This window comes from Eptatretus burgeri, chromosome 12 (assembly GCF_056783735.1).
Source record: "Eptatretus burgeri isolate ZD-2024b chromosome 12, Ebu_testis_v1, whole genome shotgun sequence".
Lineage (NCBI taxonomy): Eukaryota > Metazoa > Chordata > Myxini > Myxiniformes > Myxinidae > Eptatretus > Eptatretus burgeri.
The window spans coordinates 92,780,513-92,807,470 of NC_140972.1; the positions used below are offsets into that span (position 1 = coordinate 92,780,513).

Here is a 26,958-nt window from a genome sequence, read left to right on the forward strand (position 1 = left end):
CGTGGCGCCCCCTTCAAGTTTGTTTTTACGCTGATTTCATCAAAGTATGGATAATCCGAGGAGTGCGAAATGCCATATAGCCTCTATGACGTTATATTGTTCCTGGAATGTTCCAGAGGAAGTTTTGCACCAAAGGTCATAATCCTTGACCTTTGACCTTTAAAGGTCACAAAGGTCAAATTTTCAAAGTTGTGGGAATCGAACCGGGTTTTCGACCTTCTTCGACGAACTAACTCCACTAAGCTATAGCACGTATCCTGTTTCCTTATTTTAATGCCCACAACATTGTTTTGTGACCTTTAAATGTTATGCAAAGGTCAAATTTTTAAAGTTGTTGAACGAAACCGAGTTTTCGACATTTTGTAGCTAATAACCCGTCACTCGTACCACATCATGTTGATCATTTTTATAACTTGGTCAAAAATTATCACATTGTCTCATCCTTGACTTCTGAAACAATCTGCATCGTCAAATACAGCTCGTGAACCATCGTCGTCTTCAGACTTGTTTTACTATTTTTTTTTTATCATTATTTAAAACAGCTTCCTCCGAACATGGCACTCGAGGTTCTTTCCAAAAGTTAGATTTCTTTGAATTATTTCAAGTGGTTTAAAAAAGAAGGATTTTCGAGTTTATGCTCACGTTAAATCAAAGCAGAGATATTTTTGTTCAATGTCCAAGATGAAGAAGAAGAAGAAAAATAAATCAGGCAAAGAAATGAGAGCGAAAGGGAAGGAAATGATATTGGAGAACGATGTAATACACAGGAAAAGGTAAGAAAGAAAGAAAGAAAAAAAAAGGTAGGATAATGAACGTGGTGAGTGAATGATAGCGATGAAAGAGAGAGGAAGAGATGGCACCTTGTGCTATTCAAACCATGATTGGCAGAGAAATAGAACGTTGCCATGGTACCTCGGAGCACGGTTTCCAGGGTAATGAGAAGTTCTCTCCATACACGAGCTGACAGACGTGAGAAGCATGGCAGACGGAGGAAAGTAGCACGGGAGGGATCGCAATGTATGATCATGGATAGTGTTTTGATCAAATTTTCCTAGTGGATATGAAATCACATTTAGTACCAGTTGGGTGTATATATATATATATATATATATATATATATATATATATATATATATATATATATATATATATATATATATATATATACATTACTTCGATGCTGTCACTTACAATTATTTGTTGTTGAGTGTTGTCGATGTCACCTGATGAATTGGCCATTTTGGAGGCAAAACTCGATTTTCTCATCGGAATGAAATCAGCCCATTGGAGTCATGGAGACAGAAACCCTGTAAACAATGATCACATGACCTTATTTATATTTTGGAGAGAAGATTTTGGCAAAAAGCACAAGTGGTTGTTTATTCGTGCATTCCTGGGTTGGCATGATAGCTCAAAGGGTGTACAAGTTCGTGCACTCACGATTTGAGTTGTCCTTTCTGGGTTCGATTCCCAACCCAACTTTCAACCGAAGGAATGATACTTCACAGGGATGGAGTTGTATCCTGAGTACGCCGTTCCTTCACTGGTACATTCAGCCGGATGTCCTGCCTGCCGGCGTTTATTGCTGCTGGTACATGTTGAAGAGCCCACGGTGTGTTTCTAAGAACAGGAGGCAATTGTTATTGGTGTCACTCTCTTAAATCAAAATTCCTACAAAATTTACCATATAGCAAATCTTCCCCCTCTCCTCCTGCTGGTAAATATTCCACAAGGTAAATCTTCCGTATGGTAATTCGTCTTCACAGTAAATTTTTCGCTGGCAAGTATTCTTTATGGTAAATTATCGACCTGGTAAGTATTAATTTTGGTAAAATTCCCACATTGTAAATCTTTCGATTTCCATATTGTAAAGATTCCACCTGGTAGTAAATCTTCCCCCAGAAAAACAATCAAGGAGTGAATTTGTATGACGTCATGGTTTGAATCTGCTTTGCTGATAGGAGTATTTAGAGGGGGATAGAGAGGAGATAGGGGGGGGGAAGAGGAGGGTGGGGGAGCTGGGAGGGAGTGAGGAAGGGGTGGGGGGAGAGCGACGCCTAACCACACGTCTCCATACACTCTGGGAGGGGGAAGGAGCAAAGAGGATGGGGAGAGAGGAGGGAAGGGGGAAGTGTGGAGTGGAAGGGGATGTTCTAGAATTGCTTTTGGTCGGGGGACTTGAGGAGAGGCGGGGGCAGGGATGGTCCTGTCTGCATTAAACGAAATGAGGAGTGATGTGCTGCTTGATCCGATCCTCCAGTCTGAGGGAATTTTGCGTGCCGACGAACATCGGAGCTCGTACACCAGGAAAATTCACAGAATCGTCGGACAACATCAATAAATGAAAATATAAATGAATGAAAAAAAAATGCAGGTCAGTGACCCGAGACAATGGGGGAAGCAAGGTAATTTTGTGCCGCAGGACATCGAAGCCGATACACCAGGAAAATCACAGAACCGTCGGAATTCATCCGCAAAATGAAAACACAAATAAATTAAAATAAATAAATGAAAAATCAAATGCAGATGAGCGACCCGAGACAATGGGGAAACACGGTTCGTTATTGCTTACAATGTGTAAGCAAACCCCACTAATATGTATATATTCCTTACTTCCTTCCAAAGTTGTATTTTTCGATACAAAGTAAAGGCTCGTGGAAGAGGTCGAACACAGAATGGATCCAGAAAACAACAGAAAGAGAGGGGAAACCCCAACAGCAGGATTGAGGAATAAAATAGAGGGAGACTTGGACACATAAAGGGTGTTGGGAAGAATGAGGGGGAGAGGAGGACACTTGGGGTGGACAAGATGAATAGAGAAGCAAACTCTCAGGAAGGAAAAACTGGAAATTGGGAAGGAGATGGGCTTGGGGGGTTGTCAGTCCCAATGGAGACTCACAGATTGAGTCAGTCCCATGGAGTCACAGAAGTCCTTTGCTGAAGTGCTATAGCTGGTGAGAGAGGTACTAACACCCAGCCAATTAGCATGGCGACAATTGAAATCACCACATATGAGGAAGAGAGAGTTGGGATGAGTAGTTAAAAAAGTTGGTGCATGTTATATCTGAGAGAGATATGCAGTATCTGTATGGTATTGTCAATGTTTGGAGGACGGGACAACACAGAGACAAACTAGAAAGGCACACGGTAGAGAGCATACCTCCGCCAGGCTGAATCGTTTACATTTTGTATCCCACCAATAGGCCAGATCTGCATCTGGACCTGAACCAAAATCGAATGAGCATCCACCAAGTTTTGTCATAATCCGTCCAGAACTTTAAAAAAATATCCTGCTATGTATTGTTTTTGGCCAGATCTCTCAATGGTGAAGAATCACTTGATAAATTGGAGTATCCGGATCCAGATCTTCACCAAAATCGAATCGATTCGTCCTCATCACATATCGAACCAGTCCACCAAGTTCATCCAAATCCGTGCATAACTTTTTGAGATATCCTGCTCACCGACAGACAGACAGACAAACAAACAGGCAAACAGGGATGAAAACAAAACCTCAGTCCACCTTCGGTGGCGGAAGTAACAAGGTAGGAGCAGAGGGGATGTCGCAGCCAAAAGTACTTTTGGGGGTTGGTTGGTGTAAGATCAGTGCAGGGACAGTGAGAAATTGAGTGCTTGATCTTAGTGCAACTCTGCTCCCAGGGCGTAGTTCATGTCTATCAAATAGGAGGAGACAATAGCCAGAGAGACAGACTAATGATTCAGGGACATCGTGTGGGAGGAAGGATTCTGTTAAATAGATTATGTCCGGTTCATCAGCAGCGGCCTGGGTTGAAATATTTGTCAAGTTGGAGTGGAGGCCTCTGATGTTTGAGGTCCACACAGCTGGAGACAGGGAAGGAGGCATTGCGAGGGTCCTGGAGGATGGGGTGGGAGGCTGGGAAGGTGCAGGGCAGGAGAGAGGCTGGGAGAGTGTGGGACAGGGGAGAGGCAGATAGTCAGAAGCGGGATGGGGGGTGGGAGTGAGCGGAAGGTGGGTGGGGGTCGAAGGTTGTAGGATTTGGGGGTATGGAAGGATGCAAGATGGGGGGGATATGGGAGGGTGCGGGACAGGGGGAGATGGGAGGGAAGCTGGGAAAGGGCGGGATACAGGTGAAGCTTTGAGGGGGTGGAGTGAGGGGTGTAAAGTTCTGATGTTAATGACAGAGAGACAATGTTTGAAGAGAACGATCAGATTTATTGCAGTACCAGAATCCTTGTGCACCAAGTGAAGCGAAACCCCATAATGCACTGTGACCCCACACTCCCCCTCTTTACCCAACCACATGCCAGCACTTCCAGTCCAATGGACACAAAGTAAAAACAGCAAACTAATGTCATCTCATGAGAAGAGGAAGCAGGAAGCTTTGAGTGGGGGGAAGAAGGGGTGTGAAGAGGAAGCAGAAAGAGGAGACATGAAGTGGACAGATGCTGAGGAGGGGAATGGGTGGGGTTGGCAGGATGCGGAGTTCCAGCAGATGTGGGGAGGGTGTGGACACGGAGGGGTTTGACATCGTGAAATGACGTGAAGGGGAATTGATTGCCGTGAGCAGAAGACCTCTGCAAACTGGACTTCTCACGATTGCCAAACTGGACATATGGAGACAGAGATCATGGGATGGGTGGAAATGATTTTTCTGAAGGCACGGAGGAAGGTTGTGCTGTAGGTATGGGAGAAGGCTTGAGGGACCAAGCACTTCGGTGAGACGTGGATTTGGAAAGTAATCCTTGTGAAGAAGAGGAATTGATCATGATGAAGAGGAAGAACATGTGAGTGCTCATGACAGAGAAATGAGGAACGTGAAGCATTTTAAAATCCACTTAAAAGCTTTGAATGGAAGAAGCATTTCATTCAATGAAGATTCAGTTTGGAAAAAGAGAAAAGGAAGAGATAAGGAATGAAGTACAGGAAATACTGGCAGAAGGAATTGTCCCCTGTTGTCTTGAGCATATTGAGTTTGTGTATCGGAGTTTAAAAATGTAGTTTTTTTTTTGTTTATTTATATATTTTTTTAAATAAAATTTAAAAGGTGGAGGGGGGGAGGGGGTCGTATAAAGTTGAGGGAGTGGAAAGGACAATACTTGGGAGAAAAGAAACAGAACGAGGAATGCGGCTTCAAAACAGAGACAAAACATGCACGGCGGCTATCCGAGGAATCGGCCTGCTGACATGAGTTGATGGACGATAAAGACCCCCACGGTGTCCTTCGTGAAGAGTAAGCGAGTTATCGTTGGCATCCTGACCAAATTCAAAATTCCTGCTCTCACCTACAGGGGAAAATGCATCAGCAGCACAGCTACGCTCTCAGAAAATGATGCCACCGGCAGTCACATGCTGAATACCAAAGAAGATTCCTCACTCTCAAACAAATTGATCTTCCCATGCAGTGCAGGCAGTGGTAACGGCATCAAAATGTTTTTCTCACCGCAGCTTGACAAATTTTATACATGACATAGTCCAAGCCAAATTGAATGGCTTTAAATCTCCTGTGCTCAGAAGTTTCTCTTCGAAAACGGAAAGAAAGAAGATCAGAGAAAAATTCTTCGAGAGGACACGGTCAACATTTACTGTTCATTTCCCCCACAAGTGTCAGGCAAGTGCGGAGAGACGCAAGAGGAGAGTCTGTTAATCTACTGCAAATAGTGCTGTGTAATTGATTTAACCTTAAGCGCCACGTACGTGATTAGCGAGGACAGTACGTCTAGTGTTGCAAGATGAAAAATGTGAATATTCTCCAGAGATCTCAAAAAGGTCCAAATGGGATATTCAAAGTTCAATGATACGCCTTTGATGATGTGAGGGATGAGAGTTGATGGCAAACAACAAATCAGAATTATGCAGAAGAAGGCTCCATGCTGTTAGGTATATTCATGGTGAAACACTTCAGCTTCAAGAGGAGTACAACACTCAACAGGCAGACATTCGATGACTCGTCACTTCAACTGCTGCCTCCGAAGACTGTACGTATGATGGGCAAATCGTTTTTTATTTCAACTTGTGGATTTTCTTTTCACAAAACTAATATTTTTTTTTTTTCGACATGTTTTGTGGCTTACAAGAAAACATCTTACAATTTTAACTGAGTTAAAAACAAACAAACACTTATGAGAAAAAGTTTTACTTTGAAATAGAGTCACGGTTTTTTGTTTTTTTTTGCAGGTGCGAGGCTCATGGAAGAGCAAGGTAGAACACACTGCCAGTGGGACAAAAACGATGTAAACGAATAGGAAATGAGGAGAGGGGAGAGGGGCAAGGAAACTGAAACTAACAACTAAAATTGTTGAGTTCAGAAAGGTTAACGGGGGTTTTTTTTTTGTTTGTTTGTTTGTTTTTGTATACCTTGTCGAGGCTCGTGTGAGAGCTAACACACAACGCACAGCAAGGGGGCATGAGACAGGAGGGGCGGGAGTGGGAGGGACAAAATAGTAGGGAACAGACACATTAGGAGATCTGTGGAAGGGAGAGGGATTGGACGGGGAACATGAGGAAGAGAAGATGGACATTACAGGGACTTTTACGAAGGAAAGTAGGGGAATTGAAGGAAGTGGGCTTGGGTGGATTATCGGGGGTAGAAAAGATCGAGGATTTGGATGGGGGATGATAAGAGGTGGTGGTGAACAGGTGTTTTGAAAGCCTGGAGGGAAGAATGGGAAACAATAGAGTGAGGGAGTATTTTTCAAAGGCGGGAAAAAAAGAGGAATGAAAGAGTGAAGGTGAGCAGTGATTCGTGATTTTGGTAGTTTTACCAGAAGGGGGTTGTTGGCGGACCTTGAGTGCCCTATGGAAATGTGGTGGGGACAAATCGCAGAGAGAGCAGGGGGGGGCAAGGCTGGAGAGGAGACGATAGAAGACAGAAAGACCACCGACCAACCTGCGGTGATTGAGTGAGAGGCCCAAAGACTCAGCCTCATTGCGGGAGATGCCGATGATCCTAAGTGCCCTGGTTTCGACAGCGTGAAGTCGAGAAAGGTGGGAGGCAGGAGCACCAGCCCAGAGGGGAGAGCAGTACTCCATCAGGCTGTGGACAAAAGCTTTGTAAGTGGTCAGGAGCTCAAGAGGGCCAAGGAAGGACTGCACGACGGAGGATTCCCAGTCGGCGACTGGCTTTGGAGGCGAGGTTGGAAATGTGACTTTCCCAGGAAAGGTCATGGCAGATAGTGAGACCCAGAAGCTTGAAAGAAAAGACTTCTTCCAGAGGATTGTTGAGAAAGTGGATGAGGGGGTGGGGGGATTTTTAAACGGTCCTTTCGAAGAGACATAGTGAGAGTGTGAGATTTGTCTGGATTGAAAGACATGTTCCACGTGTTGGACCAGTTTGTGATTTTATCCAGATCTGCAGTGAGCGAAGAAGCTGCTGCTTGCCGGTCTGAGGGATGACAGATGGTACGGCAGAGGGTGGAGTCATCAGCAAAGAGATATAGAGGATTTTCCAGAGATTCGGAGAGATCATTGATGAAAACCAGAAAAGAACAGGGCCCAGAACGCTACCTTGAGGAACTCCAGCCTGGACAGGAAGAGGGGATGAAGGAACTCCATTTGGGGCCACACGTTGACTGCGACAGGAGAGGAAGTCTGCGAGCCATGAGTGGAGATGGCGTTGGATACCATGGGAAGAGAGTTTGGTGAGCAGGGCAGGGTGCCAGACTGTGTCAAAAGCACGTGATATGTCCAGGGATACAGCTCGGATTTCCTGTCTGGCATTGAGGACCTCCATCCATTGATGGGAGAGCAGAAGCAGCATATCCAGGGTAGAGTGACCTTGTCTGAAACCAAATTGATGATCGGAAATCAAGCCATTGGAGAAGAGGAAGGATTTAATGTCTAAAGCGATGATGGATTCCATAACCTTGCTGATGATTGGGAGAAGGCTGATTGGTCTAAAGTTGCAGGGATCTGTTTTTGCACCTTTTTTATGGAGGGCAGTGATGTTTTCAGATTTCCAAGCAGATGGCAGATGACCTTGAGCAAATGAGAGGGTGAATAGAACAGAGAGAGGGTGAGCAAGAGCAGAAGAGCAGGTTTTTAGGACACGTGGGCTGATGCCGTCTGGACCGGTTGCAGAATCTGAGTCGAGGTTTGAAAGCAAGCTCTCCACCTTGTCAGGAGAAAAGGACACAGAGTCCAGGGACAAAAATAAAAAAAATCAAATAAAAACAAGATCAAGGGTAATAATAAATTGGGTGTGACAAGAGATGGAGATGCACTGCTTACAGTCTTGGAAGGAAGAGCAAGCCAGAACAGCCTCTGGAAGGTGGTTCCATAAATGGGAGAAGTGAGGAATGAAAGACTTGAGTTGTGCAGTCAGCCTGGATTTCGGAAGTTTTGCCAGGAGAGGGATACGGGAAGAAGATGTACCTCCTGGTGTTCCTGAGTTAGCAGAGGAGCAATAATGGAGATGAAACAAACAAACAACAAAAAAATACCAGAGAGACCACCAACCTGCCTAAAATGTGAGAGCAACAGACGTTGTGCTTTATCCTCATCACAGAAGATTCCAATAGCTTTGAGAACTTTGGATTATACACAATCCAGGAGAGACAGATACGAAGCTGAGGCATTGTGGAAAAAGGGGCTTGCAGTCTTTCATTGAGCTATGGAGAAAGGCCTTGTAGACAGTGTGTGAGTAGCACTGATTATTTGTTGTTGTTGTTCTTTATTATCCACTAGTACGTGCCCGTGTGTGTGCCCGTATGTGTGCCCGCACGTGCATGCCTGTACATGCGTGGCGGTACGTGCAAAAAATAAAAATCTTTCAAACCACTAGCCAGAAACAACCACACAGGCCGTTCCTTCGCTCTCGCGTGCCCGTACGTGAGTGGCCGTATGTGCAACCCCCCCCTCCCAAACCCCCCCAAAAAAACAAAAGAAAAACTTTCAAACCACGAGCCAGAAACAACCACACAGGCCGTTCCTTCGCTCTCGTAAACGGCGACTGGATTGGGGCATTGTGTTTATCTATAAATGCGCATAAGAAATCGAGAAATTATTAGAATACAGTGTCATCACTATCGGGAAGTAGTGCGTGCCCGTACGGAATGTTCACATGCATTCCACGAATTATCGCTTGTATTGAAGTAACAACTGCTGTGATACTTACACACACAGAGTTAATTAAAATTAAAATAAACTTTACCTCCCTGTCTTTGCTTGCCATGACATTCGCTGCCATTGAGCATTACCACTCCGACGCCACGGTAACTCAGGCACCGATCGATCCCCATCGTAACCGGCACGGCACGTGACGTCATCGTCAGCAGGCCGCGCATCGGACTACACAAAGTTAAGTCCTCACTGTCCGGAAGTTCACATATCGCAGTTACTATTATTCGCAATTTAGTTTTAATGGCCAATGATTCAATTAGCGCCAACGTATTCTGCCTTTTCGCAATGTCATCGCAAGGAAAAACAAAGAGAGAAGAGAAGAGAAAAAAAATTAATTTCAAACAACCACAGAGTTGTTCCTTCGCTCTCGTAAACAACGACTGGATTGGGGCATTGTGTTTATCTATAAATGCGCATAAGAAATCGAAAAATTATTGGACTACACGAAGTCATCATTATCCGGAAGTCCGTACGTTGTAACCCGTAATGGGAACGCGGCTGAGGTTCTCTTCCCCATCGGCCACGCCTACGCAGCAACGTGTCTTGTCATTGGTTGGTAAATAAATGGCCGCAGCAACGTGTCCTGTCATTGGTTGGTAAATAAATGGCCATAACTTGGGAAGCACTTGTCTGATTAATATCAAACCTTGAAAAGGCACATACTCAGGTCCCCAGCAATATACCTGGCAAGTTTCAATTAGATCAGACCAGTGGTTGTCAAGAAACAGTGGTCACACACACACACACACACACACACACACACACACACACACACACACACACACACACTGCTGGAATTATAGATAGACTAGCTACTAGCGATACCCGTGCACATGCACGGGATAGCAGTACAACATAGCTGGTAGCACTCGACAGACCGTACACGGGGAATGACAAAAATACGCATTGTGCAAAATGCAAGTGGTACTATGGAACGCCAATACTTCCCAACCGTTGTCGGCATGTCCGCTAAGTGCCACAGCAATTTCATAGGGATCGTGTGACGGCGAGCCGAGTTTTTAGTGTGCAAGCCTGGTATTATAATAGAGATGGAGGAGACACACACACTGACACACACTTTATTTATTAGTCCCTGACTGGTTTCACTGGAGGGGACAATCTGTTTACTCTCTGTTTGGCCTTCTATCCGTCTGTCCATCCCACCTGGGGTTTTTCAGACTTTTTTTCCCCACACCCTTGAACATATTCAACTGAAACTTGGTACATGGCTTTATTATGATAGCTTACAGAACAAGTTCCAGTTTCAGGGCGTGTCATCAATTTTTCCAGAGTTATGCCCTTTTTGAGAAAATATCACATTATATATGGGTCAGTGTTCAGCTGCCCTGATCCCACTCCACTGCTTTACACCCATGGGCTGGACAGCTGGCCTAACTCCATCCCAATAAAATAATGTGCCACCACTGCATGAAGTAGCACAGATTGGCAGACCTCAGACCTTAGGCCATGGCCTGGTGCAACTGGAATGATCCCAGGCAGCGTCAACCCCACCTGGTATTAATTCAACAGCCCAGTGTAATTTGAACTCAGGATCCTAGGATCCTAGGATCCCAAGCCCACCACACTAACCATTAAGCCAACACCAGGCATAGTGTATAACCACGATGGATTACGTATGCACATAAGCCGTACGCATGTTTTTGCTTGGTGTATATCCAGTCCATACAGAAATTCTACACCCCCTTTCAAATTTTTCACCTTTTGTTGCCTTATAACCTGGAATTAAATTGCATTAAACCAGACTTTTCCACCTATATTTGCACATCGTAACCCAAAACTTCCAAGTGAAAAACAAATTCGATAAATTTCAGAAGATTAATTGGAAATACAAAACAAGAACATCTTGGTTGGGTAAGTAATCACCTTCAAAATCACACAGCAAGTTAATTGGCCTCCACCTCTGTTATATTGTAGTGATTCTGATTATTTCAAAAATAAAATCAGCTGTTCCTGCAGCTTTCCTCTGCTGGGTAGTGAATGTCACAGCAAAGACTCAACCATGAATCCAAGGAGCTTTCAAAACACCTCCGGGATAAAGTTGTGAAAGGCACACATCAGGGGATAGGTATAAAAATATTTCAAATGCCTTAAATATCCCTTGGAGCACAGTCAACACATTTATTAAGAAATGGAAGGCGTATGGTACCACCAAGACCTGCCTAGATCAGGCCGTCCCTCCAAATTGGATGACCAAGCAAGGAGGACACTGATCAGAAAGGTCACCAAGAGACCAATGGCAACTTTGAAAGAGTTACAGGCCTTTAGGGCAAAGACTGGTCACTGTGTGCATGTGACAACAATATCCGAAGCACTCCCCAAGTTTGGCATGTACGGTAGGATGGCAAGAAGGAAGCCATAATCATCACCAATTACATTAATGCAAATTACAAGAAACCACAATAAAAGTAGCAAATGAGTAAATCTGGGAAATTAGTTGTCATCAGCTTGCTCCCTTGCTGAAACCACATAATAAGGTGAAAAGACTGAAATTTGCAACCCTATACCAAGATTGGGTGATAACCCTATACTATGGCAAAAATGACAGGGTTAGAGTGGGAATCAGAATATGAATCAGAGATAGTTACTAGACCCAACTACAAGACCCACGCAATGCACTTCGTCCGGTTAACCCACTAGACATGAGGGGAGGACTAACTACACGAAGACTAATTAAATAACTGCCTGGTGATTACTGTATGGTGGGTGCCATTGCCTTGGATGCATGCGGTTTTGCAGAACCGCAACACTATGTATTCCACCTGTGGAACTGCCTTATCCACTCTTCCCTCAAGGGATTTTCACTGGAAGTACACCACCATTTTAATTCATCCTCCATTTCTACCCCTGATCTTTTCTACCCTCATTAACCCATTACTCACTCACCCTTTTTAATTGCAGGTTACTGTGGTGTTCTCGTTCTCTCGTTCTCTCGTTCTCTCGTTCTCTCGTTCTCTCGTTCTCTCGTTCTCTCGTTCTCTCTCTCTCGTTCTCTCTCTCTCGTTCTCTCTCTCTCGTTCTCTCTCTCTCGTTCTCTCTCTCTCTCTCTCTCTCTCTCTCTCTCTCTCTCTCTCTCTCTCTCTCTCTCTCTCTCTCTCTCTCTCTCTCTCTCTCTCTCTCTCTCTCTCTCTCTCTCTCTCTCTCTCTCTCTCTCTCTCTCTCTCTTTCTCTCTCTCTCGTTCTCTCTCTCTCTCTCTCTCTCTCTCTCTCTCTCTCTCTCTCTCTCTCTCTCTCTCTCTCTCTCGCTCTTTGTTAATCGCCTGCTTGTATTTCGTTCATCACTTTGCTTGTGTACATCTGCTGATCCGTTGCACCACTGTCGGTGAATTGCATTCTCAATTCTGTTACCCCCACACACGTCTGTCTGTCTAAAAAACGTCAGTTTATGATCGAGGAACAATTCAATTTCAATTGAATGTTGTATTTTTAACACAAATCAGAAAACGAACCCATAGTAATGTAGTTTAACAGTACTTTGGCTCTGAATTTGCTAGTCTGTCTACCTGCCTGGCAGTGAAACAAAATGGAAAATCATTCCAAACAGGAGACTTACTGTTTTTAAGGATGACATAAAGGACACAAACAACAGGCACGAATAACTAATGTAACGTGTTAAATAAGGCGGTGTAAAAGACACTGTATTTTATATAAATTTAATTATATACTTGATCACTGGAGAACACAAATCACCTTTTTGGCACTTTACAAAACTTTCCGTTTCGCAGGACTTGGAGAAAAAAATATATTATGGCATTTTACGTCATTGTTTCTCCAAGAATGCACACGAGGTAAGGTGGTCGATGAACTCTTTAATTTTTTTTCTTATTTTTAAATTTTAATATCTAACATGATCTCAGCCTCGTAGTGGAGCTTATCTTCAATCACCTTGCTTTTCCCCATGAGCCCAGAATTTGTTTCCAAAATATGTGCTGTGTCAATATGCTATACCTCCCCATTAAGTTTTGCACTGACTTTGGGAAAACATTTGGGTGCTATACTTTGGGTGATACTGACTTTGGGTGCTTTGGAAAACATTTGTGTGCTATTTCCAGTATAGTGACAACTACTTTAGTGGCAAGTAAAAAAAGCCAGAATAGCTTTTCATGAAGTTGATTGTTTTTTTGTGTATGTGTGTACAGTTACGCCCAGCCAGCGTTCACTTTTGGCCATTCAGACAATAGTACGGTGTTTACACACATCTTGGACGGTCTACTGGATGGCTATGACAACCGTCTGCGCCCAGGGCTCGGTGGTGAGGCTGTTGATTGCATACAAGACACTTCCCTGCTGCCACTGACACCATTTTCAGTGTTTGTGAGATGGGCCTTTAAATGGAGCAAAAACTCTGTGTTCAGCCCCAGCTGCTATACATAAAAAAAAAATATGTATATATATATATATATATATATATATATATATATATATATATATATATATATATATATATATATATATTTGGTCTACGAACTGTATGTTTGCTAACCGGTCTCACATCAGGGAAATATGACACAAAAGCAAAGCTTCCCCTATTGTTACACTCCATTTTTATGTTTGTCTAACTGTCCATTCCCTGATGAGAGTGTGGGGGACCCCGTTCAAACCACGTTCTCTATGTTTGGGTCCAACTATTCACGTCTGCCTTATAAGTCACGGTGCTCCCAAACGTGGCTTGCATAATGGGGGCCCCATGGGGGGTTTATGGTGAAAAAGATTAGCATGTTAACTTTTCCAGATTTTAAATTTCGGGGGGGGGGGGATTTGGAATGGGGGAGAGAGTGTGGGAATCTCGGTAACGATTTGAGTGATTGCCATCAAACTTGGTAGGGATAGTGTTGGCCCGATTTGGAGTTAATGATGAAATATTAAGTAATTAGCTTTGATAGATTTTGAAGTTTAAGAGGGGAATTTGGAATAGGGGGAAGGGTAATCTATTGTTGGGGTGCTGCAAAACCGTCACTGCCCAAGGCAAAGCCCTCTGATAACAGTCAGAGAGATGTCCACTTTGACAAGGACATGGTCAGAAGAACCAATTGGTGCGGAGGAAGAACAGATATTTTCAGGGAAATTTGTCAAAATCAGATCCAGAAGAGATGGAGTACCATTGGTTGAGATCCGGGTCTGGAAGTTGACAGATTGAGTCAGTCCCAATGAGTCGCAGAAGTCTTTTGCTGAAGTGCCATAACAGGTGAGAGAGGTACCCACACCTAGCCAACTGGCATGATGACAATTGAAGTCGCCACATATGAGGAAGAGAGAGTTCAGATGAGAAGATAGAAGTTGGTCCATGTTTTCGGATAGTGAGGTGTAAATGGAGTCATCACTGTTTGGTGGACGGTACAGGACACACAGACATGAGGTGGGAGTGGAGGGGAATCTGGAGCCAGAAGTATTCCTGGGGTGTGGGGGAGTGAGGGCAGTGCATGGAGAGTGAGGAATAGAGTGTTTGATGAAGAGAGCAACTCCTCCACCAGGACGAGGCTCAGGTCTGTCATAACGGAGGAGGGAGTAAGCAGGGAGAGATGTTTGTGAGTCAGACACGTCTTGAGGGAGGAAAGTTTCTATTAGGCAGATGATGTCTGGTTTGTCAGTAGCAACCTGAATGGAAAGATCTGTAAGGTTTGAGCGAAGGCCCCGGATATTTGGGGACCACACTGTTAATGAAGAGGGAAGGGAGGAGGCATTGGGTGCAGGGGATGGGAGGGGAGGGGGAGGGGAGGGGGAGGGTAGGACAAGGGAGGAGGGGGGGGAGGTAAGGAGGGTTGTTGAAAGAGTGTAGGGGATTGCAGAATAGCTCGGGGAGAGGGCCGGATGAGGAGAAGAAAAGGCTCTGTGGTGCTGGGGGAGAGGGGACACAAGAGAGGGGGTAGAAGGCAGTTGAGGATTTGAGGTGGAGTGATGAGATGGAGGTGAAAGGGAAGGGGAAGGAGGCAGCTTTGTGGATGTGAGGGGGGGACAACCTTGAAAAGGATGAGTAAGGGGGATGAATGGTGGGAGAAGGGTGAGTGGGGGAGTTGAGGGAGAAAGGTGAGGGGGAGTTTTTGAGAAAGGTGAGAGAGAGGCTTGGAGGGAGAAGAGTGTGATGGATGATGGTTATCAGAGATCCACCCCAGTGCCGTTGAGTCTGGCATTTCACTCAGGTCGACTGGCAGGGTCTCCAAGCAACCATCAAACTTCTCGACTGATCTCCCATCGCTCCTGCCTCTCACCTTTGTTGGCTTCACGCAGTGGAAACCAAGGCATTTCGGATAATTGGTATCTCCCACGATGAGGCTGTCTTTGGGCCTCTCACTCTCTCACCGCAGGCAGGTCGGTGGTCTTTCTTTCTTGTACCGTCACCTCTCCGGTCTCGTCCCCCTGCTCTGTCTGCAATTTGTCCCCACTATATTTCCGCAGGGCGCTCAAGTTCCGCCAGCAACCCCCTTCTGGTAAAACTACCAAAATCACGAATCACTGCTCACCTTCACTCTTTCATTCCTCTTTTTTTCCGCATTTGGAATAAACTCCCTCACTCTCTTCAATTCCATTCTTCCCTCCAGGCCTTCAAAACAGCTGTTCACCACCATCTATTATCGTCTCCCATACAAATACTCGATATTTTCTCCCCACACTAATCCACCCCAAACCCACCTCCTTCAAATTCCCTGATTTCCTTCCTGAAAGTCCCTGTAATGTCCATCTTGTATACCCCGTGTTCCCCACCCCATCCCTCTCCCTTCCAGCGATCTCCTAATGTTTCTGTTCCCCACTGTTTTGTCCTTCCCACGCCCCTCTTGTCTCATGCCCCCTTGCTGTGCATTGTGTGTTCGCTCTCATATGAGTCTTGACAAGGTATACAAAAAAAGGGCACACAACATATAGCGGTCCCCAGGCAGTTATTTCGTGAGTATTCGTTTTAGTTAACCCTTCCCTCATGTCTCACGTATATATGGGACAAGATGCATTGTGAGAGCTTTTAGTTTGGTCTGTAATTCCATTGTCTACTCCTTTATCTATTTTATTTACTTTATTTTGCACACATGATCCTCTCTTCACGCATGCTATCGTGCCACAGACCACATAGAAACAGGGGCAGCCTAATTAGCATATACCGCCAAAACCCCGTTCAAACCTCGCGCCATTCGCCAACGGACACTTTGCTTCAACTTTCTCCATACTCAAACCACAACGCCACAACCTTCATAAGACCACCACAATGCCTCCCTAAAAAAAAAAAACCCACAATAACCTCTGCTTGGCCTCCTCACTACAACCTCCACAAAATGCCACAACCACAGTAGGCACCTCAGACACTCACCACTGTCCTTTAAGGATATTAGGGAACCATGACCACTACCCACCATGGAGGATGCTTTAGTTTGGAACATATTGGCATGTAGTTTGAAGCGTAAATATGCGCTGGTGGGGTCCATTCAACGTCGTCTGGATAGCTCTGATGCTCTGCTAAATATCAACCCTCATTTGGTGACCAGCACACATTCATGGCCGGAGAGCACTCCCAGAAACCCATACTCCATGTTAATTCTGAAGCTCGATCGCATGGCCGAGTTCAGGGTTGAATGAGGCCATTTTTGGATTCGGAGCCTCACAGGGGCAGGGCTACTCATGGAGAAAGCACCCGCGCACCAATTAGTGCACCAGGAAATGCTGAAAAAACGTTTTGATCTGAATTTTGACTCCTCCTTCACCAAACGACTATAAAATTTCTGCGCAAGGATCATTTGAGTGAATCTTCACCAGTTAGTATTCAGTCAGTCAGTCTTGAGTCAGCCTTTGCCAGTCAGTATCCACGCAGTCAGTCTGCAATCAGTCTTCACGTCAGTATCAGACCTGAACAGCGGCACAAGTCAGTCTCCTAGCCACGGTCATCTACAAGAGGTCATAGAATGTTCTCCTGGGTGCGAGGTGGCTGCTTCTGAGTGCAGAGGGCTGAACGAGGAGGAAGGTCCAGACCTGAACAGTGGTGCAAGGGGAAAGTTGGAGGGGAGCGTTGAGTGGGCAGAACGCCAGACTGATAATACACTTAGCAATTACACATACAGATTTTCTCACACACCCTTATAAGCAATCACCTTCCAGGTTCTATCTCTTCAATCTACTGTCTCATCTGCTGTGGATGCCCAAAAGCTAAAAGAGCAACTACAGATATGCACCTCTTCATTTTTCCTCTTCTGCACCCCACCTGAACTTCATTACACCCCATTTTGCACCTCCTCACTCACGCACCATAGACACCCCCAGTTTTTGTCCCACTTGCTCCTCCTAAGTGACTGGGAAGCGTGGGCCTGTCGGCCGCACCAGGTTGCACAGAGGTCGTTCACACCTCATACTTTCTCTCATCTTTCTGGCTCTTCTAATTTCCTCGGATGTGTGTGCCTGACAGTGCCTGTAATGTTGGCACAGGATAAGATTGGAGAAGTTTGTGTCAGGTTAGCTCTGCACTGTCTTCTTTATAAATATTTGCATTTCTTTTCCTACACCACACAAATCCCTGCTATACATATTTCTGTGATTAAAACCCTTTGTCGTCCATATTCCATTTCCCACGCCCCCATTTATTTGTAAGAAATTGCTTATGGTATAAATGTACCCAGCTCGTAAAGTCTTTTCCTCCATTGGTCCAGCGTAGTCCACGCATAGGTTGTCCGGGAAGTTCTACCCCACTTATTTGCTCTTATTAGCCAGTGCGTACTTGGCAGCTTCACTCGACTGCACCTGATACGGTAAGTTAATGTGGGTATACATCGAGGGCACGAAACTCGCTTGGTACAGTCAACCCACCAGAAACGGTAACACACGAACTAGTGTAACCCTTCCAGGATTGGCAGTACCAATCGGCAATCGTGGTTGCTTCGCAACCCATCGGAGTGCGGAGTTATCTGTGTCCGGCGGCCTCAGGACTGGGTGTTCCGAGTACTTCCCTTCGTGGTTGAACTCGAACCCCGGATCCGTAACACCTTTTCACCGCTTTAATTGATCTTAACCAAACTTTCCAAGAACTGTAGGCCCTAATGAGGAGTAGAATAGGGGGTTGGGGTGGAGTTTTGGCAAGGGGATAGGGGTTAGTTGTGTTTGTTGTTTTGAGAACAGTGGTTGCATGTGGACCCCCCTAGCCCTTGGCACATGCTCATTTATTGACCCACTTTGCCACATTATGCCATTTTATTGTGAGATTTTAAAAACAATTTAAAGTCTATCTGAACTAATCAAATGCTCAGCCTAATCTCATAATTTTGTTACACACTAATCCAACTCCCTCCCAGCAGAAAGAGTGACGGAAGTGAAAACTGATATCTATGTGACAAGTTTTGGACCTGTGTCTGACAGTGACATGGTAAGCATCCATTTATCAAATTGCCAGTACAGTACATGTAGGGTTACCATTAGCAGTGATTTATTTATTACAGATGCAAAAACAGGAGTGAGGGTGCTTGGAGAAGGGGGAATGGTGTTTCGGTAGGGATAGTATTATATGCATCACAATAGTCGATACTTCCTGTATTAATAATATAGTTGCATAATTTTACTTGTTCCCCACCCCCCCCCCCCGCCCCCTTTATTGTCCTCTACCAGTTTCACCAGAGAGGACTGTAGGTTTGCTCTCCATCTGTCTGTCCATCGATCTGTCCCACCTGTGGTTTTTCAGACTTTTTCCCATACCTTTTAACATATTCAACTGAAACTTGGTACACGGCTTTATTATGATAAGTTACAGAAGCAATTCGAGTTTCAGGGAGTTTCGTCAATTTTCACAGAGTTATGCCCCTTTTGGTCTTGGAAAATACCACATCGTAAGGGGACGTGCATTGCAAAGCAATTCTCGCTCTTGTTAATGTAAACTCTTGTTTTTGTTGGAAAATTTCTAATCTCAAATCTGACCTCTCAAACCTATCTCCCTCCTCCAAATCCTGGTGGTGTCTAGTTAAGTCTGTTTCTGGTGTATGTTCCTCCTCCATCCCCTCCCTTACCTCAAATGGCCACACAGCTGACACTGCACGTGAAAAGGCTGAATGCCTAAACTCTGTGTTTGCTTCTAAATATTGTCCCAAACCCATCGCTTTCTGTAAACACCTTTCCCAGTTGCACACAGCTGTTCCTGGACTCTGTGTCCTTTTATTCTGAAAGGTGGAGAGCTTGCTGTCAAACCTCGACTCAGATTCTGCAACCGGCCCAGATGGCATCAGCCCATGTGTCCTAAAAACCTGCTCCTCTGCTCTTGATCACCCTCTCTCTGTTCCGTCATCTGCTATCTGCTTGGAAATCTGCAAACATTACTGCTCTGCATAAAAAGATGCAAAAACAGATCCCTGCAATTATAGACCAATCAGCGTGCTCCCAATCATCAGCAAGGTTATGGAATCTATCATCGCTTCCAACAATAAATCCTTCCTCTTTTCCAATGGCCTGATTTCCGATCATCAACTTTGATTCAGACCAGTTCACTCTATCCTAGACTTGCCGCTCCTGCTTTCTAAAGAATGGATGGAGATCCTCAATGCCAGACATGAGATCAGAGCCGTCTCCTGAGATATATCGCCTGCTTTCGATACGGTCTGGCACCCCCCCCCCCCTTGCTCACCATACTCTCTTCCTATGGTATCCAAGGCAATCTCCACTCATGGCTCGCAGACTTCCTCTCCTGTCGCAGTCACTGTGTGGCCCTAAATGGAGTTCTTTCATCCCCTCTTCCTGTCCAGGCTGGAGTTCCTCAAGGCAGTGTTCTGGTTGCTGTTCTTTTTCTGGTTTTATTAAATGATCTCTCCGACTCTCTGGAAAATCCTCTTCATCTCTTTGCTGATGACTCCACACTTTGCCGTACCATCTGTCATCCCTCAGATCGGCAGGCAGCAGCTTCTCAACTCTCTGCAGATCTGGGTAAAATCACAAACTGGTCCAACACGTGGAACATGACTTTCAATCTTGACAAATCTCACACTCTCACTCTGTCTCTCCAAGAGGACTGTCTGGACCCCCCCCCAACTACTTTCTCAACAATCCTCTTGAAGAAGTCCTTTCATTCAAGCTTCTGGGTCTCACTATGTGCCATGATCTTTCCTGGGAAAGCCATATTTTCAAGCTGGCTTCCAAAGCTAATCGCCAACTGGGCATCCCCCCGTCTTGCAAAAGTCCTTCCTCGGCCCACCTGAGCTCCTGACCACATACAAAGATTTCCTCCACAGCCAGATGGAGAACTGCTCTCCACTCTGGGCTGGTGCTCCTGCCTCTCACCTTTCTCGGCTTCACGCTGTGGAAACCAAGGCATTTCGGATAATTGGTATCTCCTGTGATGAGGCTGAGCCTTTGGGTCCCTCAGTCTCTCACCAGAGGCAGGTCGGTAGTCTTTCTGTCTTCTACTGTCTCCTCTCTGGCCTCGGCTTTCAGCTTTGTCTGTGATCCCCCCCCCACCATATTTCCACAGGGCACCCAAGAACTGCCAGCAACCCTTTCCTGGTAAAACTACTAAAATCAAGAATCACTGCTCACTTTCACACTTTCATTCCTCTTTTCTCCAACAAACTCCGACTCTCTTCAATCCCACTCTTCCCTCCAGGTCTTCAAAACAGCTGTTCACCATCATCTCTTATCTCCCCCCATCCAAAGCCATGATATTTTCTACCCCCATGAATCCACCCCAAACATACCTCCTTCAAATTCCCTACTTTTCTTCCTGAAAGTCCCTGTAATGTCCATCTTGTTCACCCCGTGTACCCCGCCCTATCCCTCTCCCTTACACAGATCTCCTCATGTCTCTGCTCCACACAGTTTTGTACTTCCCTCTCCTGCCCCTCTTGTCTCCTGCTCCCCTTGTTATACATTTTGTGTGTTAGCTCTGATATAAGCCTCGACATTGTGTTTGCTTTTATGTTTTTCTTCACCTATATGTCAGGTTTGGCATTTCAGGAGCTCCCATCTTTCGTTGAAGTATTTGTAATCTGTGGAGTGCATTTCCAATCATCTTTGCTTCTTGTCAAATGCATTAATTCACCTTTCATGGTCAGGGATTTTACTTTCATCGCCTCGGCTTTGGGAGCCATCATTGCTTCACTGCAATAGATGTGCAATACATTCTAAAACTGCCCACTCACATGTTCAACACATTCAAACCACATGTACTAAATCAAAATAAATACCAATTACTGCACCATAGTCCCAAGAAGGAAGCGAGACACAACACTGCACGCACGCACGCACGCACGCACGCACGCACGCACGCACACACACACACACACACACACACACACACACACACACACACACACACACACACACACACACACACACACACACACACACACACACATTATATACTGGTAAGTAGTTACAAAAGTTATTTTAGTTGAAGTTATAACCTTAACTCACAATCAATTGACTGATTTCCCAACTTCCCGGATCATCAGCTGGGCTCCGTTTATCATCGAGGTTTCGATCATTTCAGCCAAGTACCTCTCCAAACGGCGGGTCCACAACCCCGGTCGCAGGTCCACATCAGATTACTCATCATCAATGGACCTACAACCTCAAAGTTGTGTCCAGACAGTCAGTGAACACAGCAATGCAATATCCTTGTACAAACTGATTTAATTATTACTTTTATGAGTGTAGATTACGACATATGAATAACTTTAATAAAACATCACTTTGTATGATCATATATTAAGCGATAAACACTTTACCTTGTAGACATGTCCATTACACAACACCTCCATCTAACCACAGACTCAAACTATCATTGAAATAGTCAAACTGTCATTAATAACCGATTTTAACACGCTGTCCTGAGTAACCCAGCAACCACCAATAAATTATATTAATACTTATTTATAATGTATTTTATAAATAATATTTATTTATTGTATTTTCATCAAAATACCTCCATTATTTAATACCATCTATAAATAAATATATTCGATATGTTTAACCAACAATATTAATTAAAGAATAAACCTCACTAAAACAATTAATTCATTATTATTATTTTTATATCAAATGCAATACAATATGAACTTGTGAACACAAAAACCAACCAAACTTAAATAAAAGGTGAAGATGGAATGTAAAGACATTCTCACAAGACCTGATCAAACAATCAGCCAAATATCCTTTGTTTAATATGATGGAAAAAAATCCTTCTCAACACGTTCTACAAAATCATCCTTCACTGAACAAATTCTTACAAATCGAAGTCGCTGAGATGAAAAGGCATTGTAACCCATTTTAATTGATACATTGTAACCTGGAAAGGTGCACAACACTACTGGGAATCTGAAATAATCATCTTTATGATATACACTTGTACTAAAACCATTCTGTCCAACTAGAACCAACACATCCAGATACGCAGCAACTGTACTATCATTACCACTCCTGTTTACAATCAGGATATCTGGATAAATCTTGTGAAGCTGAAGCTACCAAAAACATTATTGTTAACCACACAAATATCATCCACATAACCATGTGTATTCGATAATATTTTAGATAATCCTAATTTTTTTTTTCTCCTTCATCAGTTTCTGCATGAATGAAAATTCACAGAAAATAAGAAAAATGTCTGCTCGTAAGGAGGCTACAATTCCCACCCACGGGAATTCCCTTAACCTGTTGAAACATTATCCCACAAAAATACACAAAAGTATTAAATAAAATAAAATTATCAGCATCCTTAAAACTTCTGCTTACCAAAACAAAGAAAACTTGATAATTTCTTTTTTTTAGAAAAGAATGCTCTATCAAACCTGACATTAAAACTTATTAAAAGAGTTTAAAAAAACAAAATGTTGTCAATCAATTTTAATAGTGAATCCATCTAGTACTAAACCCAAATTTGTAGATAAAATTGAAAAATCAAAAATTTCAATGAACTTGATATTGAGGTATCTAATTCTATCTAAGAACTCAAAAGAAGAATTAATGTTCCAGAAAGTGTTAATACCAGAATTCTTCTCAATTGATAAACAATATTTCCTGAACCGTTCTCTCACAACTTGTAATCCTGAGATAACTATAACCGATAACTGTTTGGTGGGACACTGCCTGGCGCCCGCTATAAACATATACCTGTACGGGTTCTTATGAATCTTTGGGATCCAGAAAAGCCGAGGAATACAAAGATTTACCTCTTTACATAAAATACTGAAATTATTAACTAAAACTTCCTGAAGCTCAGAGATAATATAAGACATGATAATACATAGGACTGAAAGCCATGCTATTGGGATTCACAAATTGCCAAATCGATCTTTATTGGTGAAAATGTTGAAATATTGATTGTGTGCAACCTGTGGCTGGTGGTTTGCAATCATTTTCTGGTGGTATGGTTGTGCTGCTTTATTACCAGTGCACTGGTACTCATTTTCATCCATCCATCCATTGGGACCATACTCTGTGCAGAGCGTAGGTGGAAAGACCTAAGCAGTCTCCTGGGCTATTGGGCACAATCCTGGAACGGTCGCCACTCCGACGCAGACGTAATCATTTCGCCGAACTCAAAAGGATTACGGTCATGGGAAGCACAACTTAAGGAAATGGCATGGTCCTTATGTTTGATGAAGAGTTTGGTCTGCATCTGGCCGTTGGTTTCTGAGAAGATTTTTCAAATAAATTACTTGAATTTGAGGAAAAACCTCCCTTTTCAGCCTCTACTTGAGGGAAAATCTAGATGGGGAGCACAACCCCATGAGACTTTACTGTTCTGATGCATTATACCAAATTTGGTCCGATTGCTCAGGTAGTTGTGGAGAAGATGTTTTAATGAAAATGAGGGATTCGGGGAGGGGACCCATGGCCCCCTTTCTGGGATATCCGGTCATGAGGAGCACAACTTAAGGTTAGGACATGGTCCTGATGCCTCGTGGTGAGTTTGGTCTGGATCTGTCCAGTAGGTTTCTGAGAAGAAGATTTTTGAATAAAATACCAATATTGACCAGACAAGGGTTGACAAGGAAGGATATTTGGAATGACTAAGAAGAGGTTAAGTGAGTTGGGATGGAGAACGAGTAATCATAAATGCTCAAGACCAAGGACACTACACTAGTGGCTTTAAGAAAATGGTGGGATTGACCCAATTGGACAAATGCATGTTTTGTGGGGTAGAAACAGAAAAGTACCAGTCACCTCCTTTCGGGATGTAAAAAAAAACTCATGTCAGAACAGCTGTACACAGAAAGACATGACAGCGTCTGCAGAGTAATCCACTGACACATCTGTAAACATTTCAACATCCCATGTCCTAGAACAATCATGGAAACACAAACCAAATCCAATCCTTGAGAAAATGAACATATAATGGTCACATGTGACAAGATGATCCATTCAAGTGTGGACATCACAAACAAAGCACTGCTTTAAGACATAGTGCTCAAACACAGAAAGGAAAAGTCAGTGTTGTGGATCGAGGTTTCAGTTCCCAATGACTTTGGACTAACTGCTACAGAAATCAGAAAAATGACGAAATACCAGGATCTGAAAAATGAGGTCAAGACGGTTTGCAAACTTAAGAAAGCTGAAATTGTAACAGTGATAGTCAGAGCTTTTGGAATGATGAAGAAAACCCTCAATGAGTACTTAAAATCATTCCGGGGTTGATTCATGAATCATGATCCTTCACCAAAAAATAGGACGTGGAGATTTTGAGTTCTGGGAGAATTCCTCCCACCTCCTGAAACCCAAATGGAGATAACGTGTCCATCAAGTTTTATCCGGATCTGTCCACACCTTTTTGAGACATTGTGCTATAAATTGTATTTGGCCCCATCTCTCAATGGTGAACAATCTAAAAATTCTCGTTGTCGGACCCGGATCTGGATCTTCATCAAAATCTAATCAGTTTGTCCTTGTCACACACCGAACCTGTCCACAAAATTTCATTTGGATCCGTCCACAACTTTTTGAGATATCCTGTACAGAGACAAACAGACAAATAAAAACAGACAGAAAGGGGTGAAAACATACCCTCCTTCACCTTCGGTGGCGGAGGTAATAAAAAAATGTACACAAGGATAATGTTCGCAAGCAATGAAGACTGCAAGTGAGTACAAGAAGCAGAACTCAACTCTATGCCTTACCTACCGTGTATACACAAGACATGGGTACCCAATCAGACCAACCATCATCTCTTATCTCCCCCCCATCCAAAGCCATGATAAATTTCTTCCCCCATGAATCCATTCCAAACCCACCTCCTTCAAATTCCCTACTTTCCTTTCTGAAAGTCCCTGTAATGTCCATCTTGTTCACCCCGTGTACCATGGAAGGAGAAGATAAGAATAGAAAGAGAGAAAGGATGAGGTTTATCGGCCTCTTTGCTCACCGGGTGGGGCAGGCGTGCCTCTGCAACCCTAATCGCAAAAGGAGAGGGGTCAGAAGGAGGAACACTGATGGTGTCTAAAGGTGCTTGATCGTGGAAGTGCAGTGGGTGTCATAGTGCGTGTGCTGCATGTGGTGCAAGAAGAAACTGAAAAAGGTGTGTATCAGTGGTGGTGCTGTTAAAAGGACAGTTGGTGGCAGCAAGGCCTCATCAAGTTCCTGCATTCAAGTAGAACGATACATCAAGAAAGCAAAGAAAATAATGCGTGGCTTGGCTTCGGCCCTAATCACCGCACTCGCTCTGTCCGCCCAACACTCCGGCTCCCCAGCTCCAACCCGCCAATGTGAGCGCTACTGTTTGAGTAGCGCTGGGGATGATGTGCTGGGGACGTGACCACACACGGACATCGGGCATGCTCAACGCCAACAGACACCAGGGGTATGGAATTTCCCCAGCTTTCCGCCAATCAGAGCAGCCCATTAATCATTGTTTGACAGGATGCGTCAGCCAATGGGCACACAACGCAGTTGGGACAGTTTGCCCGATGGATGTTATAAAAAGGCGTACACTGTGTTGCTGTTGAGGAATAGCTTGGTTTTTCATGTCGGTGCTGTGTGCGTGAGCATCGCAAATGGAGCAGGCTTCCCTTTCTCGTTCATTCTTTCACTGTCTGTCTGTCTGTCTGTCTGTCTGTCTGTCTGTCTGTCTGTCTGTCTGTCTGTCTGTCTGTCTGTCTGTCTGTCTGTCTGTCTGTCTCTCTCTCTCTCTCTCTCTCTCTCTCTCTCTCTCTCTCTCTCTCTCTCTCTCTCTCTCTCTCTCTATCTCTTTCTCTCTTCCTCTCTCTCTCTCTCTCTCTCTCTCTCTCTCTCTCTCTCTCTCTCTCTCTCTCTCTCTCTCTCTCATGCCCCAGTGAGTGAGTGATAAGGGCACATTCGTTTCAGCTGACATGGCAAGCGAGTTTATTTATTATTTTCTAGAAGCACCAGCTGGACGGACGCATGCACAGACGCACGCCGAGACAGCTCCTTTTATGTAAGATTAAATTAATTTGTTACAGTCTGTGATCACTGCATCATGGTCATATTATTCTTCCTCTCCCTTTTCTCCCTGTGAACAATCACTTTCTTGTTAATGAGAACTTGCGTGTGGGTGTGGTCATTGGGAGCGGGCTCCATAGCACGTAGTAAATTGGCAAGTTAACACGACAGACCGGCAGATTGGGTTCCGATTAAGCACCGCCATTCGTGGATCACTTACCAGCTCACTTGGCTATTCCTGTCAGAAGATGCGCTGCAGTCGTGTGTCTGTGGTGCCAATCCACACCAAATTTAACCACCTGATGCAGGGATTGTTTCGACCTTTAGCAGCCGATGGCGCGGCGATCTTCAAACACCACCTAGCTTTAACAACATAGACAGTTTAGAGGTGAGTGTCCATTCTGCTCGGCCACCTTGCCAGCATATTATTTATACATGTATATATGTATATATAAAGGAGAAGATAATATGTTAATCGTGATGTATTAAAATTTTGTTTG

General features: G+C 44.2%; 1 protein-coding gene and 1 long non-coding RNA gene across 6 annotated transcripts in view; one reads left to right on the plus strand and one right to left on the minus strand.

Annotated features, from left to right (window-relative positions):
• GABRA2 (gamma-aminobutyric acid type A receptor subunit alpha2) overlaps window positions 1-26,958 on the plus strand; it is a 139,318-nt gene that overhangs the window by 45,546 nt on the left and 66,814 nt on the right. For 3 of the 5 annotated variants that reach the window (XM_085848880.1, XM_085848879.1, XM_085848882.1), the window contains exons 4-5: window positions 13,258-13,370; window positions 18,379-18,449. In XM_085848880.1, the coding sequence (XP_085705006.1) occupies window positions 13,258-13,370; window positions 18,379-18,449 (184 nt within the window). The remainder of the gene's footprint in view (window positions 1-13,257; window positions 13,371-18,378; window positions 18,450-26,958) is intronic. The other 2 variants (XM_085848881.1, XM_085848883.1) reach the window with 1 other exon arrangement.
• Window positions 913-26,937, minus strand: LOC147016139 (uncharacterized). Its single transcript, XR_015050023.1, has 4 exons — window positions 26,679-26,937; window positions 1,441-1,620; window positions 1,192-1,307; window positions 913-1,051 (listed from the first exon to the last, which is right to left on the minus strand). It is a non-coding gene; the product is annotated as an uncharacterized LOC147016139 (long non-coding RNA).